The sequence below is a fragment of the Agelaius tricolor genome, unplaced genomic scaffold (genome assembly GCF_023055355.1).
Source record: "Agelaius tricolor isolate 1412-34295 unplaced genomic scaffold, bAgeTri1.0.p SCAF_1, whole genome shotgun sequence".
In the NCBI taxonomy this organism is placed as follows: domain Eukaryota; kingdom Metazoa; phylum Chordata; class Aves; order Passeriformes; family Icteridae; genus Agelaius; species Agelaius tricolor.
The window spans coordinates 80,778,299-80,799,698 of NW_027269261.1; the positions used below are offsets into that span (position 1 = coordinate 80,778,299).

The 21,400-nt window shown below is 37.1% G+C and overlaps 1 protein-coding gene across 5 annotated transcripts in view; it reads right to left on the bottom strand.

Moving 5' to 3' along the window:
* ASAP2 (ArfGAP with SH3 domain, ankyrin repeat and PH domain 2) overlaps positions 1-21,400 on the bottom strand; it is an 84,640-nt gene that overhangs the window by 41,361 nt on the left and 21,879 nt on the right. For 3 of the 5 annotated variants that reach the window (XM_071441006.1, XM_071441002.1, XM_071440995.1), the window contains exons 3-6: positions 20,250-20,395; positions 11,541-11,615; positions 9,947-9,996; positions 87-216 (exon numbers count right to left, since the gene is read on the bottom strand). In XM_071441006.1, the coding sequence (XP_071297107.1) occupies positions 87-216; positions 9,947-9,996; positions 11,541-11,615; positions 20,250-20,395 (401 nt within the window). Of the gene's footprint in view, positions 1-86; positions 217-614; positions 729-1,300; positions 1,321-9,946; positions 9,997-11,540; positions 11,616-20,249; positions 20,396-21,400 lie in introns of those variants that run through there. The other 2 variants (XM_071441024.1, XM_071441014.1) reach the window with 2 other exon arrangements.

Consider the following 21,400-nt stretch of genomic DNA (forward strand, 5'->3'; position numbering starts at 1 on the left):
CAATTGCATTTTTCAAAAATTTCCTACAAACAGCACAATAACAATATTAATGATAATGATAATAATAATTTCACACTGAATCTTACCTCACACATCTGTAACTGGAAGAACCTTCTTTCTTTCTCCATCTCTTCTGCAATTTCAGCTCCACTTATTTCTGTACGAATCATTCCATGAAGCTTAGCATGCTCTTTTTTCTCCTTCTCTATTTTTGTACTATAAGGCAAAAAGAATCAGCCAATGAAGTGAGAAATCCAAGCCTCTCAGGAAATCAGATTATTCACAAAGTCTACTGACGGATTCGGAGCCAAACTACTGTAGCTTTGCATATGACTTACTTCCAGATGACATTTCACTTGAAATTTGACAATGACTAAAGATCAGCAATGACATACAGTAGCTGAAATCTAATTAATCATCTGTTAAAGTAATGTTCTGACAAATATTCCAAAAGACAGTCGATGAGAAGTACATACTAAGTTCCTGCTCCAAAGAAAGAAAATACAGGAAAAAATAATGAGTTTTAATTGAAAACATAGGGGGATGTTTAATCCCAACAGAGCAAACACTGGTTAACAAAGTTCAGTTATGTCACCAGATTTATTGAGTCTTGCCTGTCATCAAGTCATCTTCTATATATACAGGGTTTCCTAAGCCAAAATCACAGTTGCTGTCTCTACTTGCTGCTGAGCCAGTTGGCACTGGGAATGCCGACCAGCCGGCTGTGTTGCCGACTTCAAAGTCTGCTAGACCAGCTGTCCTAATTCCCTAAAAGTTTCCATGAACATTTTCCAAGAGCTCTGAATAAAACAGGTTCTCCTGCAGAATATAAATTAATAACTAATGCCTGGTCTATTCCCATAAACTCACTTCTGCATTTGTTAAAGCTATTCTCCCTATTATTCCTAAACGCAGTAGCATAATTTGACAACCCAGTTAGATAAGTCTAACATAAATACATATATATATTAAGGAAAGAAGATACATGAGGGTGTTTACTTTTTGAAGACTTTTAGTTTGCCACTCATATCGTTTAGAACTTCAAATTCTGAAAAGAGCTTCCTGAGGAAATGCTATACTGCTTTTGAACAAGGAATACAGGAAGGAGATCAGAGGAACAAATAACACAGACAACTGTCCTACCTCCTCTTGGATAGTTAAGTGTCTCTTAGCTCTCTCTCTGAAAAGGTGACATGTCTCAAGTAGTCTCTTAACCTGATGTTAACATTACCCTAACAGCTTATGGGAAAATGTCTAGAAGATCTAAGGACTTCCAGACAACAAAATATTCTGTACTTACACTTCTCATAAATGAGGAACTGCCTCCTATTACACCTCAAGCAGCAAGGGAAAACAAGAATTAATTCCATGAATCCTTCCCTTCAGCATTCCCACTGGGAAGCATTTTGAGCAGCAATTCAAGAAGCCCCACTGTGCTCTCAGCACAGGCAGGCACAGCAGAGGCAGCCCTGTGCAGTATTGCAGCAGCCAGCACATCCAGCCAGCACTGTGCTCCTCCTCAGCCCATCACATCCTGCCAGAAGTAGACGTTTGGAAGGAAGAGCCTCTCCTTTGAAATAAATGTTCTGAAAACCTCCAGTTGCCTGAATTAAAACTCAGTTCCAGAATGTTCTGTTTTCAGAAAGAATAAGTCCTCACTCTTATCCAATTACTACCAGTTATGCTATTTTGAAGGTGCTACAGAAAACAAGAGTCCAGATACAAGAATTAACCAGACAATCCTGAACAAGAAACCACTAGAAAAAGGATTCACAGAACATTATGAATATGCAGCTCATTTCTAGCACACACTGTAGAAGAGTTTACATTACATCATATTTGATAGTTCTAAAACAGTCAACCTCAGAGGAAAGATCCAGGTTGTTTTTGTTCTCTCAATTTCCAAATAAACCTAACAGTTCTTGAGGCCAGAGAACTCACTAACATGTGACCAGGTGTGAGAAGGCTAATAACTACCAATTATCACTGTATAGTATTTTCATTTTTTACAGGGAACAATATTCAAGCATAAGAAAATGAAACCAAGTCCAAAATCTTAGGAGTTTATTAGCATGCCATAAGATATCTCTCAATGCTAGTTAAACCAAAAGACAGCTAACACTGCCAAACAGTCAAACATTATGCACAATACCACAGCATACATTGTACTCCTCTTAAAGAAAGCTAGATTTTGGTGAAAGAGTGCTTTCTGCTCTTTAAAGGATAAATCATACTCCACAGGCAAAAAAATAGTTAAACCAAGATGAAAATATACTGACCTCTATCAAGCAATTCAGACAAAGATACCCTTAAAACCATTTGGTGGAGCTTCAGGCTACCTGTTTTCAAAAACTCAAAAAGATACTTTACCAAAAACTCCAAATCACCTCTCAGTAACAAGTATCAGAGATACATGCCTCGTGCATTTCACATTTACATTTCCTCATTATTTTACTTTTAATAACTAACTACATCTTCATCTTTGTAATTCAGAATTTACCCTGTTGTTTTGCCACAATTATAGGCTACCCTCCTATCTGACTGACACTACAGGACACTTTGTTTCTAGGGAAACAAAGAAACCCCTCACAACCCTTCTTCACACAAATCTTCTGAGTGCTAAAGGCTGGCTGAGTGTCCTATCCAAATGCAGGGATCAACTCAGCTTCAAGTGTCAGTCTATTGTGACATTAACCAAATCCTTTTGGCAAAGACATTCCTGTAAGACTACACTGTGAGATTTCCAAATGTTGCAGGGTATTTAGGTTTTCCAGGCAGATCAATTAACCCAAATTATTAAGAAAATTGTGAAAACTCTAAAAAATACCCTAGAAGCAATAAGAAAGCAGCAAATGTTTTGTAATGCTGCTATTCTTGGAGCTCATGCAGCACATATCTCATACAGACACTTTGCTGACTAAGATTAAAATGTGAGCACACGTCAGTCCATTCACAAGACAGCTGCACATAACTAATATACAGTGAGGTCAGATGTGTGTAACAGACAAGCAAAGCTGAAATACAGGATGAACAATTACAACAGTAAAGTCAAAGAGATACAAAGTGAATGGTCTCACCCATTCATTTTCCAATATAAGACTATTTTTACCATTTCAATTTGAAAAGAAACCATCTTTCAATATAAATTACAATTTTCATCTCAAATAAATCAATTTTGTCATACAGATTGTGGTATAAATAAGCACCAAAAACTTGTATTTATTTTCTGTCAGTCAGTAAGGGTAAAAAAAATTAGAGCACCCTGTGTACATGCAGCAGTAGTGAACTGTCTGGGTGGGAAGCAACTCTGTCATTCTTCTTCTCCTTGTCCACACAGCAGTCAGCCAGGCTGAGTCTGGGTACATACATGAGAAGGTGCAGAGACTGAGAATAGCACCTGGAAGGAACACACTTTAATTGGTAGCCCTCTGGAAAAAGAAGTGCTTCTGAAGGCTATTTTGTTTGACAAAATAATATTAGACATTTTCATTTCAAATATCCTTTCTTTGTCTTGTCTTCCTTTTCAGCCTGACTCTCCAGGCTTGGGCCCTCCAGCTTTTTAGTGAAAGAGCCTCCATTTCATCTCCCCCTACTGTCTGTCAATGCTCACAGTAAAGTATGCCTCTCCTAACACTCAAGTCCTCAATGAAGAAGTCATCTTTTCCTTTTGGAAATGCTTGGAAGGTTTTCCCTTCCATACATCCTGCTCTGAATGATAAAGGGGAAGAAGACAGAAGGAGTGAAATGTGCTAGGATATTTTCATCATTTCACATCTGCAGATTCATTCAAAGACTTTTCCATTTAATTCATAGGTAATCTATTTCAAAATAAAAATACTTAATATGAAATCTTAGACTTTAAGAAACAGTATATTACCAGCAGTTACCTGGACTTCAGTAAAGCCTTTGACACTTTAAGCCTTTCCCACAGGATTCTCCTGGAGAAACTGGCTGCTCATGGATTAACAGGCACACTGTTCACTGAGCAAAAAAACTGCCTGGAGAGCCAGGCCTGGAGGATGATGGTGAATGGAATTACTCCAGCTGGTGACTGGTCACTAGCGGTATTCCCTAGGCTTGGTGTTGGGGCCAGTCCTGATAAATATCTCTATGAATCACCTGGAAAAGGGGACTGAGTGCATTCCTAGTAAGCCTTCAGATGACACTAAGCTGGGGGGATATGTGGATCTGCTGGAGGGTAGGAAGACTCTGCTGAGGGATCTGGACAGGCTGGATTGATTGGGAAAGGCCAGTGGTATGAAGTTCAATAAGGTCAAGTGCCAGGTCCCACACTTAGATCACAACAACCCTAAGCAGCGCTACAGGCTGGGGACAGAGCGGCTGGAAAGCTGCCTGTCAGAAAAGAGCCTGGAGGTTCTGGTCAGAAGCCAGCTGAGCACAAGCCAGCATGTGCCCAGCTGGCCAAGGAGGCCAATGGCATTCTGGCCTGTATCAGTAATAGTGTGGTTAACAGGACCAGGGCAGTGATCATCCCCCTGTACTCTGCACCAGTGAGTCCACACCTCACCACAGAAGTGTTGTGTCCAGTTCTGGGCCCCTCAAAGACACTGAGGTGCTGGAGCAAGTCCAGAGAAGAGCAACAGAGCTGGTGAAGGGTCTGGAGCACAAGTCTGATGAGATGTGGCTGAGGGAGCTGGGATTCTTTAGGCTGTTGAAAATGAGGTTTGAGGGGACCTTATCCTTCTTTACAACTACCTGAAAGGAGGTTTTAGCAGTGGAATTTCAGTTCCTCTCACAGGTAACAAGCAATAGCAGAAAAAGAAACCGCCTCAAGTTACACCAGGGGAAGTTTTGATTGGATATTAGAAAAAAAATTCTTCTGGAAAGGGTTGCCAAGCATTGGAACAGGCTGCCCAGGGGAGTGGTTGAGCCGCTATCCCTGCAGCTATTTAGATGTGTAGATGTAACTCTTAGGGACATGCTTTAGATGTGGACTTGGCAGCGTTAGATTTATCGTTGAACTTGATCATCTTAAAGGTATTTTCAAACTTAAATCATTGTATTATTCTATTCTATGATTTTATATTTAAGCAACCCTGTTTAGCACTTTCATTCTATATCACTATTTACGAGCTGTGACCTCCACTTCGTCTTATGTACTTGCACTAAAAGGAAGCATGGCAGAAATACCTAGGAGCTATGAATATCAATGGTCTTCTGTGTCAAGTTAGAGCTCTGAAGAAGTAAATTGAGAAATGCTTGCAGAATTTTCAGATAAATTTGTTTTATATTGTGCAAAACATGAGTTCACTAAACTGGAAATAGCATCACTTAAATAGTTGTGCAGACATCTTAACAGATGACTTTATTTGACTTTGTTCATTTTTCCATTGACTTCAAATAGTTCAGAAACAAATCAATGACAGTTATTTCTAGAGATGAGCACTTGCATTTCTTCACAGTAATGTATTGTTAATGCCTGGATCTTAAAATGCCATAAGCACATTCAAACAACTTGTTCTCTTCCCTCAGTTGTGCAAAAGAGACCTCATGCCCAGTTTTAAAAGGAGAATGGCAAAGAAGGAGAGGTAATCAGCCTTCCCAGAAACAGTTCATTAGTCTCCATTAAACCTTTACATTTCGTAGCATGAGCACAACACTTGTTAAAGAAGACTTCTGAAGATAATAGGCATTTAAAGGCCCCAAAATAAGACAACTCTATTTTAAAAAATTAACATTTTTTTTCTTTTCAGGAAAATCAGGTTTATATTCAGAATACAGACATACTCAGCTAAAAAAAAATTGTGAATAATATGCTTCAGTAAGTTTATGCTTCTATTTCCTGTATAAAATTGACACATAGTCTTTACCTCAGAATGTACCACAACAGGACCGATCAAACTGAAGTGTGTGGGTGATATCTGGCTCAGTGCCTTGCTGAATGCGATCTGTCTGCTGGGAGAATGAGCAGTTTTTATGACATGTGTACTCCTTCCCCATATGGTCCCTGGGCACGCCTGCCATTAGTGTTTAAGTACACAGGGGAAAGCAACTGCCTTGTAACAAGAAGAGCCCAGTCTGAAACAGCTCTCCCAAAGGACACAGACCAGTCCCGCTGTGCTGCTTTGGTGGCCAGCAGCATCTCCCAGCTCTTATGTGGGAAACAACAACTGGAACTGAGGTCCCATCAGAAATGCACTGCTTTAAGGCTTTAAAAACATTTTAAAATCTTTATGGCTCCAACTGAGTCATGTTAATGATTGGTGGTGAGAAAATATGAATTATTCATGAATGCCACCTCAGGATAGTCCCAATTTTTGATTGAAGTAGGTTTGCATGAAGCTATAGGTTGCTTGCTCTTCATACTACCTTACTCAAGAGCAGCCCCAGGGTACAGAGAAATAGGGCTCGTTTCCCTCCATTACTTCACCTAAGGTGATCCTGGGGAAAATAGTCTGAGAAGTTAGGTGGCTACAGGGCAAAGGAGGTGCATAGTAATCAACAATGATGGATGGTGATCCAAGATCATTGGAATGGATCTTAAACATCTCACTCCCAAATAAGAACTAGATACATAGGAATTTTTAAACACACCTAATTACATAGAGAGGTTGAATCTCAAAAATTGTTATGGGAATAAAGCAAAGCAGGTGCCAGTTTTAAATTAACTTTTTCTTTTCAAATATGTCACACTTGGGTATATTTGCACACAAAGGTGCAAGGAAGAGAGATGAGATAGTGTGATAAATAAGCTTAAAATTTTTCCTTATAAAGGCAGCAATCAATATGAAAACTGTCGCTTCTCAAGAGACTACAAAAATACCACTTCATTACCTGGCACGTATCTTCACAGGTCTGTACTTGTGACTAGGAAATGCAGATGAACAATATGATGTTAAGCACATGATACAGAGGCATGTGCAGAAAAAGAGCAGCCTAGCAGCCTTGAATAGTTTGTTAACCAAAATGGAAAAGGAAAGGAAAAAAAAAATGGGGGGGAAGAATTTTAAAAAGAGCTATTCACGTGTTAGAAGAAATATCACTGGAAAAGACAGCTCACTAAGCACACACCTAGAATTGGTTTTAGACACAATCCAAACAAGGAGTTATCTAAAGTAACAGATTGAAGAGGGCTGAGCAAACCTCTGGCTACCAGCACCTACATCCACCACTCAACTCTGGCAATACAAGCTGTAGGTGAGACTGAGGTTACCTCTCCTGGTTCCTTTGTCCTTTTTATTAAAGCAGAGAGCATGAAGATACCACAACAAAACCCCCAAAATTTGTAATTAAGACTTCTTGAGGTGATTCTGCATCCACCTACTGCTACAGACGACCAAAACACACAGCTATAAGGAAGTCTAAATCCATTCAGGATGGCCACAGAATGAAAAGAGTTCTTTTCTTAGTAAACCTCAACAGCTTGTATAATAGCAACCCAGAGAAACCTCACGGTTTTTCTATGTCAAAAAATTAGTATGAGAAAAAAGATGACCTGAACAAATTCAAGCTCAAATAATTATTCTCATCCTAAGTTGAAAATCACATCATTAAAATTCCCATCTCTAGTTTTTGAAGACAAATGCTCCATAATGACAGGTTGTAACACCTCAATTTATCTGGGAACTTATGTACAAGAGGTTTGACAAATCCCACAGTCCTACGGGCAGGGATCTCAGGAAAGGTCCAAGACTGACTTTAACTCAACAAAATCATGGAAAACTGGTCCTTGGTATAAGCAACACAGCTTGCACTGAAAAACAATACTTCCTGACTGCCATCTTTATGCCATGAAAAGTAATTTCCACTGTTGTAGAACAGCCTACCAAAAAAACCAACCAACCAAACAAACAAACAAACAAAAAAAACCAAATAAAAAACCAAAAAAACAAAGCAGCAGTCCATTATTTGAGAGAATTGACACAGAATTCCTAGGCTCCCTATCCTAAGCCTCAAGCAGATGATCCTTTGGTCTATATCAAAGTCAAGGAGTCCAACAGACTGGACTAAGAGCTTAAAACTTCAAAATATTGATGTGGAGCTTTCATCTAACCACTTAAAAAAATGCAGCACTCAGTAATTGTACCAGTCTACCACTTAGAAATACCAAAAAAATGGTTCATAGATCTGAAAAAAATTTCTGATAAATGTGTGCTACCTTCAACTTTTGCATGTTGAATAACCTGACATGCAAATGGCTTAGAAAAGAGCATTGTCAAGTAGGGCTGCTTCATTTGTTAAAAAATCTTGCAGAAAGTAGAGGTTACTGCAACTGGAAAAAGGAAACCCGTTTCAGATCAAAACTCAAGTGTCTTACTTGAAAGCAAAGTCATAAAATGGTTTTCTAAAGGATTGCCAGTTGAAAGAAAAAGAAAAAATCTCATTATATCATACAAGCAGCAATGGATTCAATGCCACAGACAGAAAACACATTGTCAGCATCCTGTTTTCAGATCATGAATGACACAGCACACAAAATAACATTTCCAACATGTCCATAACCTCAAATGAAAATCCCCAAATATACAAATACATTTTCTAAGGGGATTTCTTACTTTGCAATTACTTAATTAAATTAAATAACAACTGAAAATATTTCTGGTATATTGGACTCTGAAATGCCAGCTCTGCACAAACTGATGATCAAGCACAAATCCTTACATCACTTCAACACACTCATCCTAGTGAATATTAGATCAGAAATCTTAAAAGCACTAGAGGTCTTGGTCCAGTAGTAACATTCCTCTTGTTGTATGTCCCAGCAGTGAACAAATTTATTTTAAATTTGGCACATAAACTTCGTGGGTTGTCAGTATGAATACTCACACAGAAGTAAACAAGCTTTCAAATCCAGCAATCAAGCAGTGCTAGACAACAGCAGACTACATTATAGGATTATTCTTTAAGGCCCATCCTCAGAGATCAACTACTGCCATAGGCAATGATTAGAAATCTTAATTATCTCAAGAGTCAATAACTGCAATGGCACCAAATGAGACTGCTCACAGGTGTCAGGAACATAAAACACTGGAGCCAAGACAATCTTCTATGGATTTAGTATCAGGCCAGAGGTTTATCTCAGTATTTCAGAATGTCCTTTTATGAAAATCCACCTATAGCTAGGCAGTTTCAAACCAAAAGCCACAGAGGTCTTCCTCACAATTTGATGCTAGAAAGCAATAACTAGACCATTCTCACTGTTATTCACAAAAGGAAAAATGAAATTTAGCTAACTGGTTGCTTTTATGGGTAAACCAGCTACAGGAATAATTTCTGAAGACTTCAGACAGACTAAGTCTATAAGTACTGCACTATAACTTTGTGCAATTAAAAACATACATAAATGGTGCTGGATTTTCAGCCAGTCTAGTTGGCTGTGGATCTGCAAGTTATTTACGTTAAATAGTGTCATCATACATGATTCTTCTGGATCTGTATCATCAGAGATGGTCTGATGCAAGGCAGCATTATTTCAGAAGAACAAAGACACTGGACATGTAACAAAACTGATAGTCAGTCCAGGTAACACTGTAATGTGGAATAAAACTCACTACAAAATTCTACTTCAGAGACTGTCAGCTGTACTGATACAATTGACCTGGCCAACCCTGGAAACAGCTGTCTCTGATGCAGGACACTGAACCACTTAAGATTTACTAGGAACCAGAATAAATTGTGTTTGATATTAGGTGTTGAGCTTTGTTGACTCATTCCATTTATTTAGCTAGATATAAAATTCCAGTTTTTATAAACTTATTTTATAGCTGTTTGTTTAAACAGTGTATCTGGTAACTTCAAACAAGTGGCTTATGCTAAGTAGGGTTAGATCCACAACATAAGACACAACTCACAAGCCTCAGATAGGTGTACATCCACTTCTAATACATGCTGCACCTGCTGAGAACATTCAACCTCAGCATGAAGTAATAACCTCTACAGATTTCAGTTACATTTCCCTCTTAAATAAAAGTTTAAAAATACATACACTTTTGTTTCATAGTCCTTCCAAGCTTTATCAAAGGGTTTTTTCAGGTCCTGTCAAGAAAAGAGAAAAAATAACAGCCAGCTATTTACATGAAAAACACTGTGGCTCTAACAGTGAAGACACACCTTGGCCCCTTGCAGTGCCTACTAGAACAAGGGACCTCACTCTCTTCTAAGGGTTCTGCAAAAGCAATCTTGCACACAGGAAAACTAATCTTGTAAAGAGAACTAATACACCCATGTTTTTGAAAGCATCTCTAGGATGCTCTTTACTATGATTTTCACAGCTCCATTTTACTCCTTAAAAGGTATAACAACATGTTATCCCAAGACCACACTATGCAATTAAACAAAGTAACTGCTTTCTCATCATTCAATCTCTGCCTGTACTGGGAAAAAAGTTCCTGTACCCAGGCTGTGGTATAGCCTTGGCTAAGAACTTGATTCATCACATTAAAGTTTAAAAAAATCAAATTTCCACTGACTTAATGGGAACAGTATAGACCTTATGGCTCAGCATAACTAATTCCATGAGAATTCTGAATTACTTACATTACAAATTCCTTTATCTTCTTTTCTCTAAATAAGGTAATTTGGATAAAATTATCTTAACAAGTTGTAAAGTCATTTCTCTGATGTCTAAAAATGCAAGAGCTGAAATTTTGATGAAGTTCAAGAGAACAGACAACTACAACTGTCCGACACTGGAAAATCTTTACAATTACAGATTAAGAACTAATTCTTAGATGTTAATTAATGATTGAAATAATTATTAAATTAACTGAAGTAGCATTTGATTATATTCTCAAGGCAGTGGGGAAACACTGTATTGTAATAAATGTATTTATTCTGACATAGAGAAAAACACGAGTGAAATGTGGTAAGCAAACAACACAAAGATAATAAGTCTATCTTATTAAATAATCTATTTATGCTCCAGTAATTTACAGAAACCATTTTTAGTCTATGTACATATTTTTCTCCTTCCTTCAGTGTCCTAGAACAATAGCTGCCAGTCACTTCCTGTTTGCTCACTAGTAAACAAAGTAAAAGCTTTGTAAGTAAGTTTGCTCGCCATAGGCTCTGAAATTTATCATAAACATATCATCATTTGAGTCTTAAGTTGCTGTTATTTCAAATAGGAAATGTCCTTGGGGCATAAAGAAATAGATTTCATCTTCTTAAAAAAAATCTTATGCTCATACAGTCTAATGTGTGTTTCTTAATAGTTCCAGGTAAGTTTAGAATGCTAAAAATCCTTAAAAATATAGTAGTACCCTTAACTCAACTAAGTAAATATCTGAATCTTACACCTCTTTCTCTGCTTATCTTCTGCATCTCAGGCCTGCTTTTAAAGCTTCTCAAATGTTGTTTTATATACACAGTCAAGAACATTAGGTATGTGAATGCGCACAGAAAGGATGACTTGATTCACAAAAAAACCCAAAAACAAACAAAACCCCCACAGTCTTGTTTATTGAGCTAATATATTACTTGAGTATCCTACACCTTCCAACACAGAAGATTAATACACTTGCTAAACGTATCTACTGTACCAACAACAATCCTATACATTAACAGGAGGAAAGACATACCCCTTTCACTCCTTTCAGGTCTCCCTTCAGCAAACTGTCCAATGGAAAAGTGATTATGTTGTTCATATTCTGAATCTGTAACAAGAAAATGACACCAAATCAGATAATATATTTAGACACAGAACGTAAAATGTCTTAATACACACACACATTTCAGAAAGTTTCACAAGGAAATCTTACATATTATTTTCCTGTCCCTGCCTTATGGAGATGTTTATCAGCACAGCCAGTAATCAAAGATGAAAGCAACATAAGTTAATTAAACTCACTCTGGAAACACTATAACCCAAACCAGCAGGAAACCTCCAGAATTACTGCTGATTATAAATACCTCATCCAACAGTATCTGCAAAATAAGAACACTAATTTTTACATTGCCTTATTTCCCCATTTAAATTCTATGAACAAAAGTATGCCATTTTTAGCACTGATAATTTTAAGTTCATGAGCATATTTTATATTAACCTTGTTTACTTTCTAGCTTCTTCAGACCTATTCCATAAAGCATATCTGCTACTCTCCCAATACATGACATCTTACTCTGACAGAAGTTATAAAGGCAAAGAATGCTGGCCTGTAAAATAGCCACCATTCCAATGTTTTCCATTTGTTTTTAAAAAGCAATACATCTGCCTTATTTATCTCATTCAAACTTTGAAATTAGATTTTAATGAGGTCTTTAGTATGTAAGTAATTCAAGAGAGTACTTCAAGAAGATAAAAATTATTTCAAATTAAGACAGTGGTAAAATAATAATGATTTTTGTTAAATATCTGTATGATAATATTTTAGTAAGTAAAAAGAACAAAGAAAGACTGTAGGAATAAGACAGCTAGGAAAAGATGGTATATCAACTCCTTTATGATTCAGGGAAAACATTCAAGGTATGGACCATAATATCTAGGCAGAAAGTTTAAACTGTAACTATTCAAAAGGATTGGTTGCTCTGAGGAGCAAAACCCAAAATACTTTTGAATAACAAAGAGAAAAAAAATCAGAATAACTTTTTTAGTAGTTCAGTGAAAGTTGCCCTTGGATGAGTTACATCTTTTTTGGTATTTTATGGTGTTCTTTTAAAATGTGATTTTTTTTTCAAGAAGCTCTGAAATCCCTACATGAAGATGGAGTTCAAATGTTCCAATTACAGAAAGAACTTTGCATCATGTAGGAACAAATGCTTTTATTTCTCAGGAATAATGTCAGGGACGTCATAGTCCCCTTTAGTGTAACCCACCCAGAGATGAAAGAATACTAAAATTTCAAGGAAAAAATAATTCCAATTATGGATGCTTCAGTCTCCCCAGAATTGTAAAATACAAAATGTAGTTACTTGGTGGCCTCACTAGAACAGACTCTGTGCTATGTAACAGTTTTTGTTAAAACAAACCAGCAAAGCCCCACTGTCTCCACCTTTCCTCCTCAAAGAAACTACCTTACTGCATTGGCTTGAAATTTCAGCCACCAGTCAAAGTGAACCTTCATCAGTTTTAAAGGTTACACAGATTGTCTCTGTATGGAAAAGCTAAAGAAATACAGAAAATCTGGTCTTTTAAACTCTTAACACAAATCATATTTCCCCTCCTCCATCCTACTTTTTTTCCTCCCCAAAAAGCTGCAGGACCCAACCACAGCCCTTCAGGATCAACATATTATATTTCAGCTCTGTATTGGGGTTGTTTTTTTTTTTAAGTACTTCCTATAAAAATTGAATGAGCAACATGTACACATGCTTACTGGCAGTGCTGGAAACCATCCACCTCCTAAGTCCTCAGCAGTACAACCATGTGCATATATCAACACAACCATTCCCAAAGGTACTAAAATTATATGCCATAGATATGGGGGAAAGAGCAAAGGCTTAAACTGCACAACACCAACATAAAAGATCTCCAAAACTTCCAGAAGCTGCAAGTGCACATCCAGAATGGGCACTCAAGTGGAAAAGAGAAGAGGTCCCTTTCAAGATATCTTTCCATGCAAAGTTTTCTACTTTTTTAGTCTATTTTATGAGTATGATGTAGTCAAATGTCTAACTTAGGGATCAATACTTTCATAGCCTCCATTTCATTATTCTCCAAATTCAGTACACAGGAATAAAGAACAAAGCATTTCTCAAGAGCAGACTCAAGACAACTGATTTTTGTTTAAGTTGTGAAAAAATAAACCATCTGAAGTATTATCCCAAGCATACTCATGTGTAAACATCAATCAGACTCCAAAATAGTTATGGATATTTACTAGAATTTTACACCATGAGGCCTGGAGTCCAAAGCAACTTAAAAAAAAAAAACAACCAAAAACAAGAGAAAAACTCTACATTCTTTTTAAAAGTTTAGAGACTGTTTGCCTATTCAAATTAATTCCTTCTGCGTGCTATCACCTGTACATTACCATCAGTCTATTGTATTCCCTGTGCTCCTATTCTATTTGTAACAAAAGTAAACATACATAATGCATGAACTTGTCATTATTAACCCAGTTAGATGAATCATACTCCCTCATATTTATAAGTTAGCAAGCAGTATACAGATGAAAGATCTTACATGTTTTTCCCCTCTTTCTTGAGAAGCATAAGCTGAACTATCTAAAAATATAGACCCATTTTTGGCATACAGAAGCACTTATATGTGCAGCTCCTACTCTGTGTGCAGAGTACAAGAAGCTAGAACATATGCAATGGACTCTACATTTTGACTACTTTATGTTTTAAAATGTGCTTTAAAAAATACACAAAGGTGCAAGAAAGCTTCACAGAAATTAATGTCATCCTGTCTCAGAGGAACACTAGCACATTTCACATGGTTAAAAAACAAAGAAAGGAAAAAAAATAGTTGACCTCGTTTCCACTTCCAACTTTGCTGCTGTGGCACTTGCAGTTTTCCTCTGACAGTTTCCAACAAGATGACAGTGTAAAAAAATTAAAACTTCCTAAGTTGGAGAAGGCTTAGAGAAGAAGAAATGGTAGAGGAGAGAACATATAAACAAAACACATAGCTGCCAGAAGTGCTGGTAAGAGGCAACAAGCAAGCCAGCATTTGTAAGAGGGAAAGATGTTCAAGTGGTTTAAGGGCCTATGGTTAAACATTTAAATTCACTGTTTGCCAGCCCTCCTGATTTCTTTAATGTAAAGCTCTTTTCCATGAGAGCTTTTTATACTGGTGCCCACAGTACTTCTGTAGATTTTGTCTGCTAAATCCAAGCAAAAAGGAAAAAAAGCCTTTTCAGTATACTTCAGAAGTTAAATACTTTTCTTAACATGCAGAACTTAAAACTTTTTCAGTTTAAACTAAAATTTCGGCAGTTGAGCAGTATGATATGTCTCCTATTGCAGTCCCTTTACTTGGCTGTGGGCTTCTCAACCACCAGTGAGCTTGTGTGTGTAGGTGATGGCAGTACTGCCTGCTGACAAATCATTATTTAAGTTGTTTTTTTTTATGGCAAGTGCTACTGGATTTAATAGTTTCCAATAATTTTCCTAGTGACATGAGTTTTAGTAGGACAAGGCCAATCAACACAGCAGGGAGAAAGCAGAAATCAGAGCATCCACAGATGCCCTGATGAGCATGGTACAGATGAGACATTGTTTGTCTAAACTTTAAGGCTTAGCATCTACCCCCAAGACTTCAGAAAAATGTGTAACAAAGACTGGTGGCACAAACTTTTCATCTTTGCACTGTGCCTTCCCCTCACACACAAGGACACAGTGCTGCCCTTCCCCTGTCCTCACCCCCTTTCCCCCACAGCACAGGTGTGGCTGAGCTGGGACATCACCCACCGCCCATTACACCACAGGGAAAAGGACTCCAGCAGAACAGGAGCTGAGCACCACTAAGTGTCCACATGGAGCTGCCTACAAAAATGCCTTCACACAAGATACCAAGTGTTGCCACCATGGACTCCTTAGAATCAGCCCCATTATTAGCATCAACATGCAAAATACAAACTGGGAACTTCTCTATGAAGAAGTACTTCATGGGAAATCTGAAAAGCATAAGATTAAGAGCTGCAAAAGAAAAGGAAGAGGATTGGGGTTATTCTAGACCTTCTTCCTTGCCAGTGGAGAACTCCAGAGTGCACATTTCCTAACCTAGGCTGAAAGGATAACTGGTAGGCTTCTATCACTTTCTCTGGGACACTTCACCTAAGATTTTCAAAGTGAGATTCTATTTATACACAATTTATTGTTTTCCTCCTCCACAACCAGTTATCTGTGAAGTAAACATTCTTTGGAACTTTGTTCATAAATCTACCTATTGAAGCCCTAATCATGTTTTATTACTGTCCTCTGAATTTCCTCCAGCTGGATCAATACCCATTGGCAAAAAAATAAAGATTTGATTCCAGGTGGAGCTGAACCCATGCTTCTCAGGAGGAATTATTACATCTTGGTTTATATCTCTACAAGCATAAATCAAAGAGTACTCTTTTTTAACTCGCATTGTTAGCCAAGTTTTCCTCAAGTGTACTGGTGAAAAACTGAAAGCGCACAACTTAAATCATTAAGCTCCATATATAATACTCCAATCTCAAACGTATACCTGTAGAGTTTTCTCATGGACTTCAGCAAGTCCTTATAAACAAAAATATGTTTGTGAAGGTTCAGGCATCAAACATTTTGTTTTAACACCTCAGTCTAAACAAAGAAAATTCTGGGCATAAATTTTTCAAGTTCATTACATAATACAGAAAAGATAATTCCTTCAGTTTTGCTGTTACCTTTTACAGTTAAGAAATTTTTCTTTCTTCTTACATTTAAAAAAGTAAGTAAAGCAAGAGCATATGGTCAGAAAAATACCACTGCTGTTCTTCCATTTTTTATGACTAAAACTACAAGGATTATTAATAGGAAATAAAATCTCTTTGTTTCAGCTGTCTTCCACAGAGTGGAAATATCACATCCACTCCTCTCAATGCAGCCTGTTTCATTAGCTTTAAATGAAAAATAATGGAAAAAACTAAGTATAACAACAAATACAGAAAATGGTATATGTTAAATAGCTACTTTATCTTCACAGATCAAACCCCTTTCCAAGGAGTGTTGACAAAAATGCATAACTAGAGTTTATTTCTTCTCAGTGTAGAAATTTAACAGGATTTAAAGGAGAAAATGTTTAAACTGCAAACATATTGCAATGAGCCTTTCCTTGTCCTGACATTTTTCATATTAAGACTCACACCTTTATCCCTTGGCATTATACTTAAGAAGGAATAATAATTAACACTACAAGCAAGTACCACGCAGACCTTACCCACCTGGGAGCACTGCCTACTCTAGTGGGTGGCCCAAGTCTGTTAGGAATTAGTAACAAGGTTGCCATCAACAGCAATATTGTGCTTGTCACAAAATGTAGTATGTTATCTCTGAAAATGGCCTCTGGTATTTCCAGATCTCTCACTACCAAAAAGACAATCTGATTGCTCAATCTTCTTAAAAAACAGAAGTTGAAAAAAAAAATTATGTTTATATCAGAGATTCGGCAAGAGAAAATAATTGCACAGTATGTATCACAAAGTGATTGAAATAATGCAAACGGGTAGAATGGCTAAAATGAGTGGTTACAAGGATCTTGTACACAGTAAATATAAAATAATTTCTTGAAGATGCATTTATAAATTCCTTCAAAAGTAAAGAAAAAATACAAAGGTTGGGGTGGGTTTTTTTTTCTTTGATGCACTATTTGAAAGTGCACACATAAAAGCAGCAGAGCAAACTTATAAAAACCTCAAGACCTAAACTTTAACTTGAATAGTAAGTATACAGGTTTTAGGATTACAAACAAAAACACTTCAGCTGTTATTGAAATACTTTAAAACAATGATGCCTTCATAAGGCCATAAAAAACTTCAAAGTCTTTTGGGAAACTTTAAAAATTATTAGAGAAAACAAGCACCTGAAACTTGAGTTAAAGCAGAACAACTTTATAATGGCTTTCCTCTACCTTGCAAAGGACAAATTTAAGGAAAATCTGTGTGCAGAAGGACTGTAGAGCTACAGCTCTAAATGCCATCCAGGCCAAGAGCTGACAGAACACATCAGCTTCTAGAAACAAAAGTAAAATATATGACAAAGCAAAACTTGACAGTAGCCCTAAAGCTTTGCCAGTGTTAATAGCTTTGGCATCTGTTCCAGTCTGAACATGTCCTCTCACTTCCTTGCACATTCCCCATCCACTTCAGTTAAAATCTTCTGTGGAAATTCAGCACCCTGTGAACTCCAGAGACAGGCCTATTTAAAAAGTACCTTTCAGAATGTTTTTTCAACAATAGCAGGTTGCACGGCCCTGGCTACATTTTTAATGAAAATATTTACAACCAAAACATGTGGAGTGCTACAAGGAAACGCCAAAGGAGAGGCCTGTTTTTAATACCATTATATTGAAAGCATTCAGAGTTTGATAGGTCACCTCATTTTGAGAATGCACATATGACTGTGACTTAAACAAAATACTCCCCAAATTATTTCCAATTCCTGTACAGAAACTTTTATACTGGTCAACACCCTTTTAACCTTCTAGAAAACTAGACCTCAAACACTGAATTTATTAACAAATTTTCAAAGTGACCAGTTACAAAAAAATTTTTCTAGTGGCATTAACTTCTAATAGGCAAAGCTATATAAGGCTATAGCTTTTCATTACTCTAGATTTTTTTTCATAAATATGGCATTTACAAGCAATAATGAAGTTCACATCTTTTTTTCATATGTATTTCTTTCTGGAGGAAACTATTTTCTCATTGAGACACTAAATTCAAGGACCTTTAGGTCTCCTTTGCTAGTCAAGAAAAAACAAAAAGCTTCAAGCCCCAACAATATGAGGCATATCAGGAAGGAGCAGACCTTTACAGAGACCTGCTCTTCACCAGACAGTAATAAAGAGAGAAGGTGCCTATGCTACTGCAACATTAAAAAAAAAAAAGAAATTATATTCATGCCTATGCAAAATTACTCTTCCCTTCAAAAACAGAGAAAATAAGAACCACAAACTGAGAAAAACTACAGACTTAGCTACTCTCTTATGACGTGGCCTCTTCTTATACACACAAACTGAAGCAAAAGGACATAGCTGTTACTAAAAAAAAAACAGTACACAGCAAAAAGAACTACAAATATTCCTTGGAGAAGACACACAAACCACCTTACAGGTAAATAACAAAAGGTAACAAAAACATCCATTCTAACATCCTATAGATACATATTTTGGTTATTTTTCCTTTCCAAAGCATGGAAGAAAATTTATTCTTGTCAGAAACATTTTGCAAAGACAGTAGTTTCTGGTCTTAAGAGAACAAATAGCTAAGATTTTTGGTAAAAAAAACAACACCTTCTAGCCTTCAGAAGTATTCTTGAAATGTAATACATTGAAAGATTTTTCTGGGGAGGGGGTGTAGCTTTTAGCAGATTGCTTTTCAAAACCACTTAAACATCACATTTCCCAGATCCATTTGCCTAATGAATTCATCATACTGCAATTAATATATGATAGAGAGGGGATTTTAGTCAACAGAAGGTATCAATTAGAAGATCCATTCAATTTTCCTTTCCATAGGAGCTGCCTGCCTCTGTATGAGAGACTTGGGATAACTGACTCCCACTGAATCAGGATGCCTCTTCTGATACATAATTTCAGATAGTATTTGTACATCCAAAGAAGTTCAAATCAATATAACCAATATGCAATACATTTCATTGTTGATAAATACATTTGTGGCTGTATTCATCAATACCATGATTGGATAAAAAGACAGGACAGCATCAGGAGTGAATGGCACTGGCCTAAATCCTATCAGCTGGAAACATTCCCCAAAGAAGTGATTATGACCAGCTGGCTGCAAACTACAGACATTTGGTCTAGACTCACAAAAGCATTTGATGTGCCTTCATGCCATTGATTTCAGCAGACACAGACTTTTAAATGCTCCTGGGAATCTGGGTCATTTCCCCTTCCTAGCCCCTGGTATAAGAGTTCTGTGAATTCAAGTAAATTTGGTACTTAAGATATGGGATAGCTCTATCTCCTAGGATGTAATCAGAATCTGCCCTTTTTGCACCCTCTGATTAATGTGAAATTGAGGCTGAAAATTCTCCATTTATAATGAAAAATCCTGTTCTTCCATTTGGCTCCATCCCATTTGGCTCACCAAAGAGGCTTTTAAGACCTACTGGCTTCAGCTGTAGGATTGGTCCCCAATGGATGCTACTGTTGTTTTAGCATTTTGCTTGATTTTGTTTCCCTGACTCATTTCCCTGAGAAGCAAAAATGCTGTCTTCCAGGGCCACTAAAATCTCCCTTTAAAAATACAAATGGAAAGTGGGAAAAAGTAAAGTAAAGCATCGTGATCACACAGTAAATCAAGTTGGGTTTTGTTGGTTTCACATTTTAAAGCAAATTGAGATTTATTGTGTGTTTTATTTTGCATGTTATAACTACTTTATTGTGGGAAGCTTTTAGGCGTGAGAAGTGTTGGAAGAGGAGGGTTTGTTGTGTTTTTATGCTGTGGTGGTTTTTTTTCTGGTTTCTTTGGTTTGGGTTGAGCTTTGACTTCTGCAAGGGGAAAACCTAGGACATGAGATATTTTCATAAGCTGAGAATTTCGTAAGAACAGTGGTTGCTAAAACACAAATTGTCTTCAATACGAAGAGCTGTTATAATACCGAAATACAGCTTTTGGCTTTAAAATCCCAACATGTTTTTCTTAAGTAATTCTTACCAAATTTTTGAAGAGTGCAGTTAATTCCTTTGTAAACACAGAAAATTTTAAAAACGCTGTTCCCAAATCTGGGTCATCCCTGCAAACACAGTTGCCACCAAACTTCTCCAGTGCTTGTGTATACTGTTCTTCATTTTCCACATGAGCTTCAAAAAGAGCAAAACATGAAGATATCATCAGCAGATAAAAGGGTAGTGAAATCACAATTTATGGGGGTTTTAAAAAAAAAGCTTTCCAGAGTTATTGCTAAAAATGTTTACTTGATATAAAAACCAGCCATTATTTACACTTTAACACCGATATGCCAGAAGTATGACATATCTCACTACTTCCAGTTTGCATGTACCTATCCACATGTACAAATGACAATGTGCCAAGACAAGACAAACATCTGACACCTTAGAAAGACCCATAATATTTCTGCACCATAGCATAGACCTCATAACAACTCCCAACTCCTATAATGAACTTTCAGATTTTAGTCTTTTATTAACATTTTCTTATTTTAACTGCGTGCTGTTATGCTTTACTGTGTGCTGAAAAAGAAGCAGAGGAGCTAGAGTGTGCTGGCAGTCTTGGATCTGTACAACAGAACGCAATAGATCAAATATCCTTGGGTCATATATCCTAGGAAAAAGGACTATGAAGCATGTTACAGAGGAGGACAAAACCATATCTATGTTAGTTCTCCAATTCAGGGCAGCAGTGGGGATTTGAAACAAATCCTAGCAATCTGCATTTACCACAGGCCAGTTCAGTTCTGAAAGCAGTTCTGGCTCATGACAACCAGATTCCTTTCTGAGAAAACAAAACCAGAGGCTCTGCCCTAGAAATTATCCAGTGGTCCTGGGCTACACCAGGACAATTCATGCAGCACACATCTAACATCAATGTTCAAAAAGCTTTGAGCTGCACATGTTGGGGGGTTATTCAGCCCAGGGCATGAGAGGAAATCTAGGCATAAAATAAATTCAAATATAAAGGAAATCTGAGAGTCTTAACTACTCTGCCCAAGTGATTTACTCCTAGGTCACCAGGTTACTTGCCTATATAGAGAGGCATAAAAAGTCCCTTTGTCAAAAGTCAATTTGACCTGTGGAATAAAACAGAAACAAGTTTTTCTGAACTCAAATTTAGTGACCATGTCATGC